The 16,929-nt window shown below is 35.1% G+C and overlaps 1 protein-coding gene across 1 annotated transcript; it reads right to left on the bottom strand.

Moving 5' to 3' along the window:
- Positions 1–5,529: 5,529 nt before the first annotated feature.
- Positions 5,530–10,623, bottom strand: LOC123657479. Its single transcript, XM_045593022.1, has 4 exons — positions 10,458–10,623; positions 8,391–9,614; positions 6,354–8,207; positions 5,530–6,275 (listed from the first exon to the last, which is right to left on the bottom strand). Exons 1-4 carry the CDS (start codon positions 10,621–10,623, stop codon positions 5,530–5,532), a joined length of 3,990 nt encoding a protein of 1,329 aa, XP_045448978.1.
- Positions 10,624–16,929: the final 6,306 nt, after the last annotated feature.

Here is a 16,929-nt window from a genome sequence, read left to right on the forward strand (position 1 = left end):
TCTGAGATTAGCGCGTTCAAACAAACAAACAAACTATTCAGGTTTATAATATTAGTAGATATAGATTCAAGAATACTTTTACGTATTCGGGATTTACAAAAATGACAATCGCTAATGTTATTTTGAAACTCTTAAGATGTCGGCGACGTCGTATGGGTCATAATCAGAAATATCATATAATATAAATGAAAAATATCTGTCATAATAATTATATTAAAAATAATTAAAAGATTTTCACAAATTATAAATATATATACATATATAATATATTTATAATTAACCATTTATACAAAATATAGAAACATAATTTTATAAAGTTTTCTTTTCCATATTTGGTTTATTTTAATCGAAAGATGTTTAAAGAGATTGAGAGAGGATTTAGAAATTTAGTCAAGTTATCTAAGTTAAAAACCTTTCAATAAGTTTCAATAAAATAAATAATTCTGGTTTAAGAACCAAAATATCGATTACATTAGCTTATTTGGAAACTTTTATTTGACCTTTGTGTTCTTCGTAAAATATATTTTCAGCGATAAGTTATGTGTACACATACATGTAACAAATATTCAAATCGCTTTTTACAATAAAATTGGTTAATGGTATATATATTTTTTTATTATTAACTTTATCGTAAATGATAGCTAATAACGCCCAGTTTCATTAAATGAGCTTAATTGTCAATGAGCTTTGCGGTTTCACCGGCCTTAATCTCTATTACTTTGTTCATTGCGTTTTTAACCATAAATTATATGTTGAAAATATATATTTTTATCATTCCAAAATTAAAATTATTTGCATCCAATTGTTAAGTTTTTTTGGCAAACAAGTGTATGACTAAGAATATGCTTAATAATAAGCGATTACCGTAGCCTACGCCTGCAATACTTGACCTTGCTCCCAACACATCCCCGTTAGGACTCTGGCTACCTTACTAACCACAGGGACACAACTCTATTCGCCGTATTCAATAAAAAAATCCCCTTCTAGATAACTTTTATTTATTCCCTAGAGGATTGTTTATGTCACATATATCTACGCATCGTATTTATAAGTATACACACATCAAAATACGGCAGGCTTAACGATCAACAGAGGCATTATTATTGACATCGAATGACACTATAAAATTAAATTAAAATCTAGGCATCTAGTTATTGATGTCGCCTCGATAGTTGGAATTACATTTCTCCGATGTCCCTTAAGATTAATCTCGAACAAGTTTATTAGCGACATTGCGGTGGCATTAATAATGCATTAGTTTCTGCAAAACATTTCTAAAGTAATGGGTATTTTATGTATGATTTCTACTTTTTTTACTGATGGTACTGTGATGTGCACTTAGATCTGAAGATATGTAGTTTAAATTCAATTATTCTGTAAGCAATTTCGACACGTGTTTTGTGTTATTTTTTATTAATATTATTATTTTAATTAAGTTAAATAATAATTATTAGTGTATTAATAAAAAAAAAACCTGTATATATTATATTAAAAAAAATATATTAGTAATAACCAAATTTGACGACACGTTAGCGCATATTGTGTGTTCCCGGACCCTCGACATAGGAATTAATCCTAGTAAAAATCCATAAGTGTTAGGCGTGTATTTATTTATTTTTATTTATAAGTCTACTCTCTCTCTTTCTCTCTCTCTCTCATACATTCACACTCACGCACACATTCATTCATACATTTTGATGTGATAAAATATTATACAGATCACATCGGTTCACATCGTAAGAGATCCAATATTCGATCCGCTATTTTCGATCAAAACAAAATCGTCCGCTACACGGCAATTAGTTTTGGTCAATGAGAACGGTACTAGTTATATTATATTGCATCGAACTTGTAACATGTTAGTCGTATTTTTATGTAAGTTTATTTTATTGACAGAGTTAAATTACTTAGATGTGATATGTCCTCTACCTTTGCACTATTATATAAAGATGGGTGGGTATTATATAATGGTGGGATAGAAAGGGAGCCAGGTGGGTTGTGTCATTCCAGCACGGTCTTGTGCTCACATCAGGAGGTTAGGTCTTCGCCTGAATTTCTAAGTTAGATACCGAAGGCCATCCGGACCTCCTTAGAAATATAACCCTAGTTACGCCAATTATGTAAATGTATCTTCTGTGAAAGAGACCTTAGTAGTATTCCGAGTCGGGCTTATACCAGCATAGACATTTCCAGATGTGCCCTATCTTAAAAACAAACTGACTTAGTTTGATTATTTATTTTAAGACAGCTAGCTACTTTGAGACAAAAGCGGCGAAAGCGCTTGCATTGATACACATGACCACAGAATATGATGATCTGATGTTATACGCACGGGCGTCTGTTCCTAAGGTAGGCAACGGATATTTTTGATTGTTGTGCTTTGTATATGTAGGTATATACATTACCTACTATTTGGTGACGTCGCGTTGGCGCAACGGTCACAGCCATGAATTGTACCTGTTGCGCTGGCGGCTACAGGTTCGATCCTTACACATGACAAACATTTGTATTGGTCATACAGGTGTTTGCCGTGTCCTGGGTGTTTGTGAAGTCCTTGTTCCTCGGAGAGCACGTTAAGCCGTCGGTCCCCGGTTGTTATCATGTACACCTGATAGCGATCGGTACTCATAGTAGGGATATGTCCGCCAACCCACATTGAAGCAGCGTGGTGTATTAGACTCTGATCCTTCTTCTGCAGGGGGAAAGAGGCCTGAGCCCAACAGTGCGATATTACAGGCTGAAGCGTATACTATTTGGTCAACACAGCAAAACTCTGAAGATGAAAGTAGGGTTATGACCTAACAACAAGCTAGTCCGTAAATTATTTATCTTGAAAATTTCCCTTTCGATCATTAATAGGCAAGCACGAGGTAAATTAATAAAACATAAAATGATGAAATGAAGAATGACGAAGGAGTGACACGCGTCAGTTCTGTAATGTAATGAAATTCAACGCCACGATGGCTCGACGCTGTTGAGAGAGTATCCTTTGTCAGGGATAATCTACATTCCTTTAATGTATGGTAAAGTTACGAGTTTAAAAACTATCCCGTTCGATTCTCGCTCATGGCAAACATTTTGTATTGACCGTGCAGATATTTGCGTGGTTTGGGTGTTTGCGAATTGTGTGTACAGGATTCGTATCTTATTGAGGACGCTTTTGTTTATACGGGACCTATCGCCATTTTCATTTTGAAACTTCTGATATTCGACGTAATACACTCGTGACCATGGTGTCGCAGAAAGGTATAATTCTTTATATATTATGGAAAAAAAATCTAACGCTCACTTATATGTAAAACAATAAAAAGTGTATACAATATTCGTAAATATAGTATTAACGCCGATATTAAAAGGTTTCGCTTGATAGGTCGGCAAACAAACGTACAGCTCATTTGATGGTAAGCGATTACCGTAGCTTATAGACGCGTCTATAAGCTACGGTAATCGCGTCTGCAATACCATAAGCATCGCAAGCGCATTGCCGACCCTATCCCCAATTCCACCCAGGAGCTCTGGTCACCTTATTCACCAACAGGAACACATTAATTGAAAACAGTATTATTTAGCGGTGATCTTCTGCAAGGTCAAGGTACTACCGCCGTCGGGCTGCTCCATATTTTGAGCATGAAATTTCCTGCCGTCCCTTACCTCAGTTAAAGGTTAACGGCGTTGTAAAATAAGTAAGTACATATAAAATAGAATGCATAGCGCTCGCCACCTTCGCATTCATGTATTGTATTTCATACATCGAGTTCGTGAACATGCGACACGATGTAGTCAAATGTCACTCTGTGGTATGCGAATTGCCATCTAGACCTTTAGTGAAGACATAGCTTTCAATAGTTTATGGAGTTTTGGTTAATAATTTATGAAAGTAAATAGTTTTGTAACGAAGTTCCTTATCGCGCGGTACACGAAAAAAGCGTAACAATACTTTTTCTCAACACTTCTTGTCTTTGCAAATAAATAAAATTAGGGTGTTTGTAATTGTAATATTAAAATAACCGCTTTTTACTGAATGCATAAGGATGTATACAAGATACGTATACCAAAATATATATTTTTTAATTTTTGTCTGTCTGTCTCTGTGTTTGTTCCGGCTAATCTCTGAAACGGCTGGACCGATTTTGACGAAACTTCCACTTCCACAGCTGATGTAATAAGGAGTAACTTAGGCTACTTTTATTTTAGAACTATATTCATTTTATAACTCTGCAAACAAAACAATAACTTTTTGTTAAATTCCACGGGGACGAAGTCGCGGGCACAATTAGTCCATAATATAAATATACACTTCAAATACACTTAAAATTAGAAACATACTCATACGTGTCATATTTTGGTTACGAAAAACCAATTATTACTGTGATTGAAAATGAAAATATATTTTAATATTTTTGTTTTTATATTAAATAATAGTTCGTTTATTTCTAAAATAACATTTATTATAATTAATAACATAACGTTTATACAGTTGGTAAATTTTTATTTCTTATTTAATTAATTACCCCCCAATGATGCAGTGTTTAATTGATTACTGTTTTTTTTTTATCTATTCAATGTAGAGGTTCGTGCTTTGCATAAGCGGTATCTACCAAAAAGCGAAAGGAACTTCGTTCCAACCTTTCTTTTTGATCGCCTTTGTCTCGGGATTTCTTACGAACACCACGTAGACGGCCAGATCTTTGTATGTCGCAAACAGAGGTTTCATTTCATTTCATTCTATCAATAGCCCGGTATACAAAAATTTGACTAATACCAAGCAATGGAGAGCATATGGAGAGTATTATATACTACTAGCTGCCCGGACAGACTTCGTTCTGTCAATAGTAAATTTTTTTTTGTATTAAAACCTTCCGTGGGCCTTAAGGAACATACAAAAAAATAAATTAGCCGAGCCATTCTCGAGTTATGCGCTTAACAACATTCATTTTTATTTATATAGATAGCTTCCGCCTGCAGCTTCGCCCGTGTGGATTTCGGACTTCAAAAATGGAGGAGGTTCTCAATTCGTAGGGATGTTTTTTAATATATGGTGCGTATGCAGGTGGTCCCATTGTCCAGTTAGGATCTGATGATGGGATCCTGGTGAAATCGCAGGAACTTCTTAAATATTATAGGCAAACCTATGACGATTTTGGTATTTTTATTTGTAACTTGTTTGTCTGTTTTTAAAAATACGATGATTAGGTATATCATATCATCGTCGAAACTCCCCAATAATGACTATGTTTCCCTATTACTTCGAGGCCAGTGTATCGACTTGGATAATTCTTATTATGTTTGAAAGAGTAAACATTGCAGCTGGTCCTATAGTAACCAAGTCAGGATGTGGTGATGGGAGCCTAGAGTAATTGAAATAACTCCTCGCATATTATAGACACATCCAGTGTTTTAGGTATAGATAAAGAAGTATATGTGATGACAAAGATATCTACACATTGTTGATGATGAAGCTGTAAGGTAGGCACCGGATATTTAAAAGTGAATACTTTTTACTTGAAACGTTGTGTATAAGGAATATTTCTATTGAAATATTTCCTTATACACAACGTTCATTACTTCTGACGGATTGTTAGTAAACACAAACAGATTATTTTTACATGTCACCCTTGAAAGGGCAACATATAACTGGCCGTGAGAAAAACATTGATCAGTTAAATCTATTCCTGCAACTTTTAAAGTTTGGCCTTGTGCCTTATTAATAGTAATACCAAAGGCTAATTTGATTGGAAATTGCAGTCTTTTGAATTGGAAGGGTAATTCGGAGGGAATCATCGGTATTCTGGGAATTAAAACAGTATCACCAGTACCACAGCCAGTTAAAATAGTGCATTCGATTAGAAAGTTTTTTAATTTAACTATTTTGAGTCTCGTGCCATTACACAATTTTGGGGGATTTAAATTTCTAAGTAATATCACTGGTGAACCCACTTTTAATATTAACTTGTGTGGAGGAATTCCGGGAGGAACTAAAGAATTCAAAAATTCAGTTGGATAATGTACTGCCTCTGCGGTATCCAAAACTGTATCAACTGAATAGTATATCTGTGATGGTGCTTCAAACTTGGAAATAATTAAATGATTAATTTTATCAACCTGTTCATTAGTAGGTGCCAATATAGCCCTTTCCTTAAACCAACATAAAGTCTTTGTAGTTATATTAGTAATATCGGGATATACGGTCTCAACCAATTCTTCCACATTTTGAACCAAAGCACATAGGTTACTAAGATTGATTTTAACATTTCCGGATTGAAATGCACCATTACCTATTTGAAGTAAGTTATTTGAAAATTGTTTATTGTCTTCACTGGAGGACAAAATTCTCATATTTGTATTAAGTTCACATTTTGTAATATGTGGCCAAAGATAAGATCTTTTGAGTGATGCATTGACTTCGTCAGCTCTAGTCCCCCTTGCTATGACTGGCAAAATTTGACGAAAGTCTCCAGAAAACAAAACGGTGCAGCCACCCATTGGGCAATTTCTGTTGCGTAAATCGCGCATTGTCCTGTCTAATGCCTCAACTGATGCTTTATGGGACATGGAAGCTTCGTCCCAAATAATCAAGCTACAATCCTGCATTAATTTACCTGTTTTACTCTGTTTTGAGATGTTACAAACGCTAGAGACGTCGTCACTGCAAATTTTTAAAGGTAGTTTGAAAGTGGAATGTGCAGTTCGCCCGCCTTTCAAAAGTGTGGCTGCAATACCGGACGACGCCACGGCAAGAGCAATTTTTCTGTCAGACCTTACTTTTGCTAATAATAAATTAATTATAAATGTTTTACCCGTGCCCCCGGGTGCATCTAGAAAGAACATTTTCCCTTCATTACTATTAACTGATGACAATATTTGGTCGTAAACAATTTTTTGTTCTGGATTTAAGCGATGTTCATCTTGAATTGTCTGTAAGAGTTGGGTGTAATCATAGTCAGTCTCTCGTAAATCCTCGATGTTGTTCATTACATAAAGATTTGAATTTAACGGTAAGTTAAAACCAAAATCTTTTATACTTTTACCTGATAGAGATTCGACCTCTTTATTTAATTCATTTAAAGCTTCATCAAAAATATTTTGGTCGTACTCTAAATCATCTGATGACAGTTCTTGTCGTCTGCGTTGCAGTATATCTTCGGACATACTTTCCTGATAGTTTTGCCAAAGAAGATGCGGGTCCGTGATTTGGCAGAACGATATCATAATGGCAAAAAGGCACCTAAGTGATTTTGGTGAACAGCATATGGCTGCTTCAGAGAGCGTACTCTCCCAGTGACTGTCATCTTCGAGGAGGCCCATAGCTTTGCAAGCCCCTTGGAATGTGTCGTAAGTTACACCTTCAAAAGTGCGGAGACTTCTAAACGAAGTAGGGCCTTTTATAACGTGGAGTAACAACCGCAAATGAAAACATTCTGCATTATTAGGGTGTACCACGTACACCCTTCCAAGAGCATCTGTTTTTCTCACGCCAGGGTACCCGAGAACTACCGCCCCCTGCTTTCGTCGTTGGAATTTTTTCGTATTTTGATTCCAGGTATAATAGGCAGGCACCTTGTCGTAGGTCAGAGTTTTTGCGAAGTCGTCCTCTGCACATAGTTTGAAAAACGCTGTTAAAGTAGTATCTCTTGGATTATTCACAATGTCATTTACATTATTTTCAGTGAAATACACCTGCTGTCCGTTTTCTAAATGAACAGCGAGGTGTGTGACAGTTGGTGCTCTTTCATGAATATTGAAGGACATAATCCGCCATAGTGCTTCAGAACTACAAATGTAGCGGCCAGATTGAAATTGTTCTACTTCATTTGTAGAATGTAAACTAAACGTAGCCTGGTCACTTCCTTTATTGATGTATTTAGTGACATATTTTATTGATTTCACGGAACTGCAAAGTTCTACATTAACATGCGCCTCGAAAATTTTTAATAATAGTTTATTGTAAGGCACTACCCATCTGTTATCAATTTCGTAATTACGAATAGCAGCCTTGCGTCCTCCTTCCTCTGGTGATAATCTTCTATACTTTGGATAGCCATCATCACCAGTTGAAGTTTGACTCTGATATGGTTTTGGGAATTTTTTTGAACATTTTCCCTCATGCATGCATGGCGATTTAGGGTTTAAAGCTCCACAGGGTCCGTGAATCATGTTCCTTACCACGATGTCATACAATGTTGGGTCTTCGTCTTGGTCTGGTAATTCTGCCGTTATAACTGTGTCAATTTGGTCGGGCCTGATTTTATTTGTCAGCCACAAAAGCAAATGTATATGTGGCAGCCCACGTTTTTGCCACTCCACCGTATACATGTGACAGCGTGTCGGACCAAATACGTTTACCTTATTTATTAAGTGTAATAGTTTTTGTACTTTTAAATGAAACACACGATTTAAAATGTCATATCGGTCTTGAGGTGTTGCGGTGGAATGCAGATTATCTTTTATTTCTTTCCAATTAGGATTACAGGTCATAGTAATGAAGAGGTCAGGTTTCCCGTAATTCCTGACATAGGTCATGGCATCTTGAGTTTTTTCGTGTAAGTATCTTGGTCCGCCAGTAAAAGATGACGGTAATATTACCAGCTGCCCAATATTGTTTGTCGTGTGTTCATTAGAATGTAAAGCATCCTGTAAGTGTATATAATTTTCTGCGCGTAATTGTGTTTGGTTATTTCGTATAAAAGCTAAACGTTCTGATTCTAGTTTAGCATACTGATCTACAACATATTGATTCAGTAACATTCCGTACCTTAGTAAAACATTATAATGATTATGGCGTTCCATTAAACGATAGCAATAATAATTCATACATGAAACTTTCTTCTGTACTCTGTCTCCTGTAGAAGGATTAACTTGGGGAATATCAATTGTGTATCCGTTTTCACCTCGACAAAACATCAATGGATATTGAAGACTGTCATATGAACGATGTAGTTCGGAAATTTTGTGGAGATTTTCGTCGCGGCTTCGAAGAACGATATCCCTTTTGTCAAATTGTTGTCCAGCAATGACAACTGCTACTTCACTGGTAGAAGGAGCATTATACCGTCCACGGTGTTCACCGTCAGGTACCCTGCTGGCATGAATTACTACATTGTAATCTGGGACATCGAGAGAGATACTTTCCATTGCAGTTTTAAAAGATTGTACGTATCTGTTATGCAAATGCAACATGTTTTGCAATGACCTGACTATAGAGTTATCAAGTGGTGTTCTTGAATTACTATTACTAATATTACATCGAGTCGTTGCTTGAACTTCAGGATCGGAAATAAAATATATCTGCAAAAACTTATGGTCGTCAGGAACTTGTGGAAGAAGACTACCTGCAAGGTGGTAAACCTGGCCCTGGACTTTAAATGTTGGCATGAAGCCGTTTTCAACTACTCGTTGACTTTTGAATGAAGTCATCTGGAACGCATTATTATACCGCCGAATATGACGCATAAATTCTGTATGCTTTGGATGACTTTCATCAAGTAGAGAATTTAAAGGTTCAGGTGGAGCACCTATTTCATCTAATTTTACCTTACCATTTGAACAACATAAACCTTTTGACTCATCTTTCCATCTCAGTGCCGAACAGTATTGACAAACAATGGAAGGAGAACCTATACAAACGATACGATAATTTTGATAATCAATTGTTGTACTGTAATTCATTGCCGAGTACTCTTTATTGGACCATCTATTATTATTTTGTGTTCCATTAGTTGGCATATTATTCCTAAAATTTATGTGCCGAATACGATCGTTTTGTAGTCGGAGTTGTCTTCTCTCAGATGTTTCAGTTTCGATTAAAGCATTGTGTCTATCACGATCTAAAGATAAACGTAGGTTACGTTCAGCAGAGGATTCGCGTAGCCTCTGAGAAACATGTCTTTCGCGATCCAACGACAAACGTAAATCACGTTCCGCCGAGGATTCGCGCAGTCTTTGCGAAACATACCTTTCACGGTCCAACGACAAACGTACGTTACGTTCAGCAGAGGATTCGCGCAGTCTTTGTGAAACATGTCTTTCACGGTCCAACGACAAACGTACGTTACGTTCAGCAGAGGATTCACGCAGTCTTTGTGAAACATGTCTTTCACGATCTAACGACAAACGTACATCACGTTCCGCCAAGGATTCGCGCAGTCTTTGCGAAACATACCTTTCACGATCCAACGACAAACGTCCGTTACGTTCAGCAGAGGATTCGCGCAGTCTTTGTAAAACATGTCTTTCACGGTCTAACGACAAACGTACGTTACGTTCAGCAGAGGATTCACGCAGTTTTTGTGAAACATGTCTTTCACGATCCAACGACAAACGTAAATCACGTTCTGCCGAGGATTCACGCAGTCTTTGCGAAACATACCTTTCACGGTCCAACGACAAACGTACGTTACGTTCAGCAGAGGATTCGCGCAGTCTTTGTGAAACATGTCTTTCACGATCCAACGACAAACGTGCGTTACGTTCCGCAGAAGACTCTCGCAGTCTTTGCGAAATATGTCTTTCACGGTCCAATGATAAACGCAGTTCTCTCTCTTCATTATTTTCACTATTCCGATTCAAACGAAGTCTTTTAGCAGCAGACGTACTGCGTCCTATATTTGGCTTTCTTCTCGGCATGATTATCTACCTAAGTTTAATAAGAAATTGAATAAAGAGGTACTTAATAGAAACAGTTTAATGAATCTAAATAATATTTATTTACAACAACTTCCCTACAACACCCAAGTAACAAAAAAGTAATATACATGAACTTAAATAGACTCACGAAAATTATTTACAAAAATCTATTTATAACAACTAAGTACGGAAAAGTAAAGTACTTGGTTATTTAAAAAGTAACGAAAGAACCAAACGAAAAGAAGAAAGTAAACTGAAAGGTTTCTTACACCACCTACTAAGTATGAAAATAATTAATTAAAACTAACAATAGCATAATAATAGGAACCAATAGCAAGATTTAATGCCGAACAGCAATACCCGTAGTAAGCCGATGACAGTCGATATACGCAATGCGTTCAGTTGCTACCAAAGTCTGTTTACTATGGCGGATCGCGCGCTACATCGCCCGGTTTATATAGCTTGAGCAGGCGGTCGAGCGATGCGGGGCAGAGGGGATGGACTCGCCGTAGGCATCTCAATGCTCGCCAAGCATTAAAAATGTTTCGCTACTAATTACTTCTAACAACGATATCTCAAAAACTATTCATCTGATTGATTTAGTGTAAAGAGCAATTTTAATCTGCATTAAATGACTAAGCTAACTAACATATTCATTTGGATAAGGATTAATACCGAACTAAAGAAAATAGCTTTGAAAATAACGTAATGTTTTTAATTAAAAATGTTAACATAAAAGTGGTTATTGTAAGTCAACCGTAAGAGATAGAGATATGCTATCGCGGACTTTTTTGTAGCATTTTTATAGATTTTGAATTCTCTAGTACATTACTTAACTGTATCTTTGCTAGTTTACGCGGCGTTCGCGTGGAAAGTTCCCATTTGGCGAGATTTTTTGCGACCTCTTCAACATTTGTCGCCGTATTTCAGCTAATTTACATAAAAGCATAGTAAATTATATACTTAAACCTTCCTCAAGAATTACTCTTTCTATTGTTGAAAACCGTATAAAAATCCGTTCAGTAGTTTTCGAGTTTATCGCGTTCAGACAGACAGGAGGACAGACAGGAGGACAGACAGGAGGACAGAAAGACGCGGCCGGGGGACTTATTTTTATAATAAGTATAGATACTATTACTCTATACCTACTTTTTGTAATGCAATCATAGCGATTAGGTTCTCTTTATCACCCCACTCCGTTTTAATATCACAAAATATTTTATAATGCATTGGCCCGAAAATCAGAAATCACAATGAACAATCATATAAAAATTACAGATTCCAAATTCAAATTTAATATTTTATTTATTTTTAATTGTAACAGTATTAATTGCCAGACTACTATTTAATTACTTTTATTTATTTTTTACAATTATTTTATACACCTAAATTTAAACAGAGACTTTCTTTTAATTTACTTTTAAAATTATTGTTATTTTGTTAGTCTTCTAATTCAAAATAAGAACACATCACCCTCTAGTATAATATATATTAAATATAGGTACCATTGATTCTTTAAAAAAACGACGGAAATACATTGAAATATATATTTTTTAAATATTTTAAAATATTGCATCGAAAAATTTAACCAAACATTCAGTTTAAAAGCTTTGGTCAGGCATCTAGTTTTTTCGAATTCAGTTTCATAAAATCGTAAAAATCTATTTATTCTTTTCGCGTTTATTTCAAACCACTTTGTTTGCGAGCTGTAAAAAGTCCTGTATGTAAAAAAAAGCGCTCGCAAAAAATAATTAACCCACAAAACCGCTATATTTAAATCATAACAATATTCATACAAAACACTTATTAATATTCAAAACTTCCTCATACTTTCACATCAAGTGTATGTAATTTTATAGTTCATTAATTTCTTGTAAATAACAAGTTAGGTATTGATTGACGATCTCTGTTTACACCTAGCGTGCGAGTGTCTTTTAAAAACACTTTTTAACCGACTTCCAAAAAAGGAGGAGGTTCTCAATTCGACTGTATTTTTTTTAATTTTTTTTATGTATGTTACATCAGAACTTTTCACCGGGTGGACCGATTTCGACAATTTTTTTTAATCGAAAGGTGGTGTGTTTCAATTGGTCCCATTTAAATTTATTTGAGATCTAACAACTACTTTTCGAGCTATATCTAATAATGCGTTTTTACTTGACGCTTTTTTTGTCGACCTACATAACATAACATAACATAACATAACAATACACTTTATTGTACACCAAAACAGAAATAATACATATTATGAACTTAAACAGAGTATCATCAGGCACAAAGGGCGGCCTTATCGCTAAAAAGCGATCTCTTCCAGGCAACCTAGGGGCAGAGGAGATGGTATTGTGTCAGTGTAGGTGTACAAATTGAGACATAAACGTTTGAATATATTACTTGAATATATTACTACGTTATATTATACCGCATAACTTTCTACTGGATGTACCGATTTTGATAATTCTTTTTTTGTTGGAAAGGAGATATCCCTAGTTTGGTACCATGATAAGGAAACCAGGATCTGATGATGGGATCCCAGAGAAATCAAGGGAAACTCTCGAAAATCCGCACTAACTTTTTACTGGGTGTACCGATTTTGATAATTTTTAATTTAATCGAAAGCTGATGTTTATCATGTGGTTACATAAATAATAATAAATAAATAAATATTTATTTTATTTTCTCTCACACAAAACAAAATACAAATTTCAACATATAAATTTTATCGAGATCTGATAACTACTTTTGGAGTAATCTTTGATAACGCGTAGTTACTTGACTATTTTTTCGTCGATCTACGTTGTATTACTCTTCGATGTAATTGAAGTCGGTTTTTTTTTTCGTTTGCGAGCAAACAAAATTGTAAATTTAATATTTAATATTACTTTATGACAATATTATTTTATAATGTTTAAGTAAATTTCACTCATTATAATGAAACAATTTTTTCGTATTTTATCGCGATTTATTAAGTTTTTTAAACGCCCGACGTTTCGGATTCTTTACAGCAACCGTGGTCACGGGAGGACTGTTTGTAGTAGAATCCTCCCGTGACCATGGTCACTGTAAAGTACCTGTATATATGACAAAAATTATAATCAATGAGAAACTAACAGTGGCACAGAATGCTAAATAACAGAGAAGTGCTGACACTACATATTATAATAATTGTTCTTTTAAAATGGTATTTGTATATTTATTGCGTATTTATTCCTTAAGACATCAGCTTCAGCCTGTAATATCCCACTACTGGGCATAGGCCTCTTTTCCCTCTTTTCTCCTCTTTTGTAGGAGAAGGATCAGAGCTTGATCCACCACGCTGCTTCAATGTCGGTTGGCGGATATATTCCCTACTATGAGTAACGATCGCTATCAAGTGTACATGATAATAATCGGGATCGACGGCTTAACGTGCTCTCCGACTTACTTTTACTGACGACTCCTTAAGACAATTTTTACAATATATGTTAAGCACCGACCCTTCTAGTACGTGGAGAAAGAGGCCTATGCCCAGAACCCAATATCCCACATATAAAAAGCTGAACCATGATCAACTATAACAATGCTTGTTTAAACACAAATTTCCATTTTCACTCTACACTAAAAAATGAAATTTTGGCATAAATTAAGTGAGTTCACCTATGAAACATTATGAATTAGATTCGTTTTTCTGTAAAAAAAGTAACGCAGACCTGACCACATTAAAAACTTAAAACAACCTTTACAACGGTATGAAAGAGTGATATTACAAATATGTGCCATTTCCTTTGCAGCCTACACGAATTATATATTAAAAAACGTTAGCCATACTCACGATAGTTTCCTTAAAGATATATTTAGCGTAAATGTATTAATGTTGCTTTATATCACAGCGATATTACTCATATTTCATCTTTTATCCTTTGCGGTCAAAGCCAAGAAGGTCCGATAAAAATATTACTTTACGGGATCCTCGTGATTTGAATAGGAATCAACTATATGAAAAAATGTTTATACATCACTGGGGCGATAAACAACTAAAACATTGTCACGGGAGGACTGGCTATTGTAAAGCACCCGATCTTTCATGATCCGAGGTGTAAAAAATCCATCGGGCATTTAAAAACCTTAATAAACCGTGATAAAATCCGAAAAACTGGTTTCATTATAACGAGTGTAATTTGCGTAAAAATTAGAAAACAATATGTCTAAGAATGACTTACAAGCCGACAAACCAAAAACGTTCAAGACTTACTACACTATATTTACTTATGAATCTATAACTATAATTGTTTATACATGATGTTAGTTAATGTTATTATAATAAACTCTAATACATATGTATAAACATAAATATCGTATTTCCTTCCGTGTTACTTGTTATAGAAAGATTTCTATTGATAATTATTATAGATCGTTCATACAAAAAGGTATGTTACTTAAGTAAAAAGTGGTTAAGTATATTTTGTTGTAATTTCTGTATGTAGTATTATTATTATCATTTTTATTGTTTATGTTCGTTTTATAATAATTTTATGTGTATTTTTCCATGGTATTATTACAATTACGGTTCAGCCTGTAGTGTGTACCTGTCCTGTAATATCCCACTGGGCATAGGCTGTGTGGCTACGGCAATAAAGAATATAGTCACCCCCTCCCTTCCCGTGGGTGTCCTTTGAGGCGACTAAGGGATAAAACAGTTCCACTACCACCTTGAAACATAAAAAGGCGATCGATGGCCGGATAACCATCCAACAGCTGGCTTTGAAATGCACAGGCCGAAGACGGGCAGCAGCACCTTCGGTGCGACAAAGCCAGCCCTGCGGTCACTAACCCGCCTGCCCAGCGTGGTGACTATGGGCAAAACATATGACTTCACGCCATATTTGGCGTGAACTTGTGGCACATGTCCACTAGTGGACTACGAAAGGCTGCTGTGATGATGATGATGATCATTAGCATGTATATTGAAGCGTAAAATAAAGTTAACATCAACATAACGTTCGATAAATCAACTGCATTTATTAAAAAGCCGTTTCGATTTTTTTTTATCTTGCAACGAAACATTATAAATATTTATATTAAAAATATCAGTTATCTAGTTTTCTGAATGCATAAAAAGGATTTTGCCGTTACACCGCCTCCGTGGACCGCTATGGTCATTTGAATACGCTTTAAATAAAACTGTTCTATCATCGCTAGCATTCGCTTAATATACGTAAAATATACGAAATTAAATTTTATTGACGTTTCAATATATCACGTTCTAAATAATTATTCAAATAGGCTTTGATGTCAACGTCAAACAGGTTGTGTATTTTGTTTCTTTCAAAGCGAGCGTCGCGCGCCGCATACTGACAACGTCAGACATGAACAGACATCAAAATGCCACATTCTTTTGTAGTGTAACACTCTCAAAGGAATCGCTTGTATACGAAGCTTAGTGATGAACATTAAGTTTGGCTTTAGAAATAAGTCGTTAACTATTTCAATGATGGATGAATCTGTACTGGACGATCAAGCGTGACGTAGTAAATTGTATCAATTTGCTACATACCATTTTTAAGCTATATAAAAATCAGTTACGTAAAAAAATGATTTAGGCACAAGGTAGAAGTTTAGTTAATTGATATGCTTTTTAGATCTTTATCATTTATTTCATTAACTCAAAAAGTTGAATTTTAAACTGTTTTGAAGTAAAACTTCTCTACGCACGCTTGAATTGGGAGTAAGCTGGTTAATGTGTGACAAGAGTGTTACGAAAAATGTGATCGGGCGAGGTGAACGGAAGTTGAGAGATAAGTTAGTGAAGAAAGAAAGTTTTACATCAGCCGTGTGGTCTAAGACACACTCGTTTTTTTTATTTGAAGTAAAACTTCTATACGGACTCTTGACTTGGGAGTAAAGAGTAGTCAGTAGTAAAGAAAGTGCGAGGCGAATGGAAGTTGAGAGGGACATGTAATTTAGTGAAGATAGAAAGAGAAAGAGAGGTTTCATAAGTTTTACTTCAGTCCTGTGGTCTAAAGCACACTCGTTTTTTTTTTATTCGATTCATTGACATCACAATATCGATTTACGTTACAAAACAGACGAAGAAACAAGGAAATTGTTGTTTACGGCCAATTATTATATATTATATAAGTTGTTTTCATAACACGCCAAATATAAAATAAAAGAATTATAGCTGTGAAGAAACGTTACAAATAGTTCCTATTAATTCTTTTTTTGTATTTTATTTTTAATTGTAAATATGTAATGTTATTTTTATATAAGTAATTTCTCCTTTTTTGTGTTATATGAGTATTTTACCTTAATAGGTGATGCCTTTAGTAA

Source organism: Melitaea cinxia, chromosome 10 (genome assembly GCF_905220565.1).
Source record: "Melitaea cinxia chromosome 10, ilMelCinx1.1, whole genome shotgun sequence".
NCBI lineage: Eukaryota > Metazoa > Arthropoda > Insecta > Lepidoptera > Nymphalidae > Melitaea > Melitaea cinxia.

Excerpts from the sequence above, each read along its gene's own strand:
- LOC123657479 (XM_045593022.1), bottom strand. The coding sequence starts at position 10,623 with ATGCCGAGAAGAAAGCCAAATATAGGACGCAGTACGTCTGCTGCTAAA. Across the intron at positions 9,615-10,457 it reads TTCTGCGGAACGTAACGCAC|GTTCTCCTTCCATTGTTTGT; the intron begins GTTTGTCGTTGG and ends TCGTTTGTATAG. Across the intron at positions 8,208-8,390 it reads CCGATATGACATTTTAAATC|AATTACCAGACCAAGACGAA; the intron begins GTGTGTTTCATT and ends TTATAACGGCAG.